Genomic DNA, 6,000 nt, shown 5'->3' with positions numbered 1-6,000 from the left:
AGAGATTTTGGACAATTTCACGCTCCCAACTTTGTGGGAACAGTTCGGTTAGGGTTAGGGTAGAACACCTTTGGGATGAATTAGAGTGGAGACTGTGAGCCAGGCCTTCTCGTCCAACATCAGTGTCTGACCTCACAAATGAGCTTCTGGAAGAACGGTCAGAAATTCCCATAAACACTCCTAACCCTTGTGGAAAGCCTTCCCAGAAGAGTTGAAGCTGTTATAGCTGCAAAGGGTGGGCCGACATCATATTAAACCCTATGGATTAAGAATGGGATGTCACTCAAGTTCATATGCGTGTGAAGCCAGACGAGCGAATACTTTTGGCAATGTAAGGTAGTTAACGTGGGCCGTTGTCTGAAATCCTGCGTATCATGACTGACCTTAAATGAATTTAAAAAACATTAAAAAGTAGATCTAACGCAGAATGTTAAAGCACATCATGTGTGGTCAGCAATCCTGCTGTCAGAAACTGACCAATGATGAATAGGGGCACTGATCTGAACTGTGCAGTGGGCAGTCAATGAAAACATAATGTAGGGGTTTCTAATTAAGGTGTCAGTCAGTGTTCATGTACATGGAGAATGTGGAAGGTGAATAAATGCATTTACATCTCTGATACAGTAAATATTACAATATGACAGGAACTTTTCAAGAATCTGCTTTTGCCCCTAAAGTGATGTGGAGACTGTGGGGGAGATCTGTAAGTAGTGCAGGTCTTTATTCCCCAGGAAACTTTATAACAGGGAACAGTGAACATCAACTGTTTCCATAGTTACACTACACTAATTTCCATGCTTATGCTATTCTCATTTCCATGGTTACACTACTCTCATTTCCACAGTTATGCTACTCTTTTTCACGGTTATATTGCACTCATTTCCATGGTTATGCTACATTGATTCCCATGGTTAAGCTATTATTAGTTACAGTAGTTATGCTACTCTCATTTCCATGGTTACAATACACTCATTTCCATGGTTACACTACACTCGTTTCCATGGTTACCCTACACACATTTCCATGGATACTCTATCTCCATGGTTACAATACACTAATTTCCATGGTTACTCCACACTCGTTTCCATGGTTACTCTACACTCATTTCCATGGTTACCCTACACACATTTCCATGGATACTCTATCTCCATGGTTACAATACACTCATTTCCATGGTTACTCTACACTCGTTTCTATGGTTACTCTACACTCGTTTCCATGGTTACTATAGGGCTACACTCACTTCCGTGCTTATGCTACATTTGTTTTGTGGCAATGGCCAAAAAAACACAAAGCACACATTATGTTGAAGCCTATTCCAGTAAAATGTTCCATGAGGAACTGACACAACATCTGACCGAAAGACTGAATGAATTAGTCTATTATTCTTTTTGAGAGACGGATTCAAACAAATCCGACCTACTACAGAGTCTGACACATCTTACACAGCTGGCGACTCAGGGTGATCGTTTCTGAGTGACCCTACGGCTCCAGACGGGACAGAATCAAACACCACAGCAAATTCTAACAGGAAATTAAAGACGCGCTAAAAATGATAATTTAGTAACTGACCCTGCTGCTTTACCAGCTGACAAAGCAAAATTCTATTCACATCAAACCAATTCTGTTTAAACAGCAACTTGTTCCTGCGGAGAATGTCACCACTGGTCCAACTAAAACATTTATGCGGAGAAAACTGTATTTGTAAGCCAAAGTACAGGCTAATAGGACTTGCCTATGAAAGGCAGACAGCAGTAGGGGTTATTCATTTTATGGTTACATGTCGCTGTTGCAGGAAGAAAACCTAGTATCTCCAAAATGGTAGTTTTACAGGAGAAAGAAAAAAACACTTCACTTTTAGTGTAAGTCAATGGAACCAGGCATCTGGGGCCGTTTCTTTTGGTCAGTTCATCATGAACTGTAAAAATAATGTAAAGAACAACAGGTTTTTTTTTAAAGTATATCAAAAACTGAAAAAATAGAGGTGGACATACAAGGTTTTCTTCCAACATCAGTGATATAAAGAGAAAGTTTAGGCCAGTAATGTGTGGGAATGTAAAGCAAAGAATAAAACACATTCTTCTAAAATGTTTGACCCAATTAATTTCAAATGCATAGTTTACTAAAATCTAAAAAGTTGACCTTTTACGCTGGTAACGATGCTGTGAGAAGACACTCACTGGTACTGGCTGATCGCAGTGGGTCTGGGTTCACTGCCCCAGCCGGGCGACCAGCGTCCTTTCTGTGTGGAGTTTGCATGTCCAAGATGTCTCCTGCCTTACGCTTAGTGAGCTCTAGGATAGACTCCAGCCCCCACTGTGACCCAGGAGGATAAGCGGCCCAGATAACGTATGTGTGTGTATTCTGAACTGTTGAACAGTATAATCCGCTCGGTCAACACCAGCTTTAATTATGTTACAGTTTACTAGACGTTTGACTTTGTTAGCTCTGATTTCACAGCATTCCCCACCTTCCGAAACCAGAACTTTGTCTTTGTAATGGAGCGGCTGAGTGGAAGTGCTAACAGCAGGCTTGCTTGTTGGGTGTGTCCTCTTGCACACACAGTGACAAATAGACGTGTCGTAAACTTAAAAGAAACCAAAGCTTTACAACCAACCCTCTGCCAGTTCCACTTAAAGACGAAAACAAATTACACCTTACACCCAAAATACAGGCATCCTTTCTTATCCTAACTGTCAGATCTCGTCTGATTTACACCTATAATAATCGCTCTCCGATACACTGTTATTGTGGCTCACACCATGACATCACGCTCAGGCCTGAGCTTTACTAATTTGACAGCGTGGCAGTGAGATGTTGAGCTCCCTGTGGATCAACACTTAGTACCGTACCTCTCTCCTCCTGCTTTTTCCTCGCCCTCTCTCTCTCTTCCTCTTCTTCTTCCACTCTCTTCTCTGGAGAAAACAAAAAATACGACAATATTTACTGCTCTGAAGTCCGAATCCAGGGCCATAAAAACAGCAATAAAAGCTGATGCTATCACTGGTGATGTGCAAACATTTGGATGATTAATGGCGATCTGAACAGGATATCAGCCCGAACCATTGAAGTTTAAGGTATTTCTTTTTGGCGCTGTTCCCTTCCAGTTCGACGCCACTTGACAAGAAGCCATTTTTTGGTGTAGTGAAAACAAAGCAGTCATTTTGACGCCAGAGCATGTAATTAAAACAGACTGTTTGTGTTGGACTCTGTGTCGCTGGCGTAGTTTTGATCTTCTCCCATTCGAACATGTCTAAAATTACTCCGGCTCTCATAGTTTTGCCTTCTAAACGTGAAAATCGCGCATACTGTTATCATACTTTTTCCTGGATCTCCATCCCGTCCAGTTTGGCTTGGCTTGATGCTTATTTCTACATGAATTCAGGCTTTTGTGTTTCACATTATCCCACCAGAACTATGGAATAATTTCCGTTTATTGCCGTTCAACCTAATCCTGTTCTGCCATATCTGTAACACACAGCCACGTGAAACAGATATTAATTTCAACACATTATTTAGAGAAAGAAGAGAAAACTCACTGACACTTTGGGCAGTTACTGTATTCCATCAGTCAGCAATAATGTTGCAGGTATTAACATGTAGAACTTTTTCATAAACCCTGTCGAAGCTGCATATTTGTATAATTCATTCTTTCAGACGTTACACGAGTTTTCCAGAAGAATCTGTGGTAACTCATTAGCAGCAGCGTGGGCGAAGTTTCCACATGCTGTGCTTGATTTCCTGCACAGGACAGACTTTAAAGGTGCGGTGTGTAAAATGTAGGGGGATCTATAAGCAGAAATGGCGTGCAGCAGACAAAACCTCAGTGTTCCTTAGTGTATAATCACCTCTTACTATGAATCGCTGTGTTTTGGTTAGCTTAGAATGTGCCCTTCATATCTACATAAGGAGCGAAGGAGCCATGTAGCACCACCTTGATTCTACAGTAGCCCAGAATAAATACAGCAAACAACACCGACTCTAGAGGGCACCTTTTTTTAAGTTCAAGCAGCAGCTTGAATTGGGTGGCGCTGTAGCTCCGGGTTGGAAGACGTAGAAAGAAGTAGAATCAGTGGTTTCTGTCGGTGCTGCTGACGACTTTGTGTCGTGAGACGTTTGACAAATGGAGGATCAAACGTATTATTTAGCACCAGAAAAAGCAAACTAGAGTGAATCCTCGCCGTCAAAGATGCGAAAACACAAAGAAGCAAAATAAAATCAGGACAGGTGTTTACAGAAAATCTGACGGCCTATGTAAGTTGTACTGCATGCTTGGAAAGGGAGGAGTGAGGGAGGAGGATTCGGTTGGTTGCAACCTGCAACCTCACCTCTAGATGGCAGTATATCTTGCACATCGCACCTTTAAGTGACAGTAGCCAGTATCAGAAAGTGCCTTTTTACTGTGTTGCTTTTTTTTGTAAAGCTGGATGAAACTTTAGATGAACAGTTTTGGTAAAGACATTCCCTGGAATGGCAATTTAACCCCTTAAAATCCAGGCTTGTTACATAACAAGGTTTATTATTCAGCAACTACAGGGACTTTAGTGCAAACTGGCAGAGCTATTCTTAGGATATAGAAGAGTGTAATAAAACTTTGGGCCTGCTGGTGGACCCAGGAGATTTAAGGGGTTAATTTTGAGTCAACAGGTACCTGGTAACATGTTAAAACTGTAGTCCATGGCAATCAGCCGTACTCTACAGATGAGGCAGGTAGAGATTAAGGTTGAAAATATTTCTATAGGATTTTAAAGCTTAAAATAAGACATGTTTAAATGCTTAAAATAATAACCAAGACTATAAAATCCACTATAAAATAGTAGATAAATAAAATAATAACAAAGAAAAAAGGTCTTTTTCTGTTTCTGACTCGTTAAAACTGACCGATTTCAAACCTCGGACAGCGTCTAGAGTCTAGACCACCGTGACCTAAGCAAAAGACAAAAGACATTCTTTTGATGGGAAACTCTTTCTGTTTCTTTTGATGTCCTGCTTTGTCCGTCGTCTTGTCTCTTTCTCTCTCTCTCAGAGTGAAGATTATGACGTCTGGCTCTACCTGATGTTTACTTCAGAGTACAAGGCGAAGTTAAATGACAGGCCACGCTGTCTGTACGCTAATTCGAGTGGAGAGGAAAAGGACAGAACTGTCATGCTTGTATTTACGCCGTTGCACTGGTTGAGAAAGATCAGAGCGATTCTGTGTTGTACAGTAAGTATAAAACAGGATTGCATACCGTGTCCGTATTCGTACTCCTCGTACCACTTGTTTTCAAAAGGAGGGACTGTGGGTTCATCTGTAATGAAAGGAGAGTAAGAGTTTCAGACCAGAGGTACAATTTCCTTCTCATTTGCAAATCCGTGTCAAATGTGTACAAATGAACCCTTAAATGTGTGGCCGCTTCTCCCAAATACCTGGCAGCCCATCAACCGTATCTAATAAAAACTGCATTACACTGATAATAACATCAGCAGGGCAGCGTGGCTGCTGGATTTTACAAACTTCAGAAGCCATTCAGACTTTTAAATTCTGAGCAGCACAAACATTCACCAGAAAAAGTAAGTTAACTTTGAGTGGATTATTACTATCAGGGGATTAGCTGTAGAGAGTAACTAAAGATTTAACTAGTAACACCAGATTACACACGCTGTGGCTCATTTCCGTCGTGTTGTGGCTCTTTTCCGTCGTGTTGTGGCTCATTTCCGTCGTGCTGTGACTCTTTTCCGTCGTGTTGTGACTCATTTCCGTCGTGTTGTGGCTCATTTCCGTCGTGTTGTGACTCATTTCCGTCGTGTTGTGACTCTTTTCCTTTGTGTTGTGGCTCATTTCCGTCGTGTTGTGACTCTTTTCCGTCGTGTTGTGACTCATTTCCGTCGTGTTGTGGCTCATTTCCGTCGTGTTGTGACTCATTTCCGTCGTGTTGTGACTCTTTTCCTTTGTGTTGTGGCTCATTTCCGTCGTGTTGTGACTCATTTCCGTCGTGTTGTGACTCTTTTCCGTCGTGT

At 41.6% G+C, this 6,000-nt stretch overlaps 1 protein-coding gene across 2 annotated transcripts in view; it reads right to left on the bottom strand.

Annotated features, from left to right (window-relative positions):
• The window catches only part of si:ch1073-459j12.1 (inactive carboxypeptidase-like protein X2), a 51,627-nt gene that overhangs the window by 20,510 nt on the left and 25,117 nt on the right, over nt 1-6,000 (bottom strand). For both annotated transcript variants that reach the window (XM_037536291.1, XM_037536292.1), the window contains exons 8-9: nt 5,232-5,291; nt 2,853-2,915 (exon numbers count right to left, since the gene is read on the bottom strand). In XM_037536291.1, coding sequence (XP_037392188.1) covers nt 2,853-2,915; nt 5,232-5,291 — 123 coding nt within the window. The remainder of the gene's footprint in view (nt 1-2,852; nt 2,916-5,231; nt 5,292-6,000) is intronic.

This window comes from Pygocentrus nattereri, chromosome 29 (assembly GCF_015220715.1).
Source record: "Pygocentrus nattereri isolate fPygNat1 chromosome 29, fPygNat1.pri, whole genome shotgun sequence".
Taxonomy (NCBI): domain Eukaryota; kingdom Metazoa; phylum Chordata; class Actinopteri; order Characiformes; family Serrasalmidae; genus Pygocentrus; species Pygocentrus nattereri.
The sequence above is the reverse complement of the archived record's forward strand: the minus strand, read 5'-3'. Positions and strand labels throughout refer to the sequence as shown.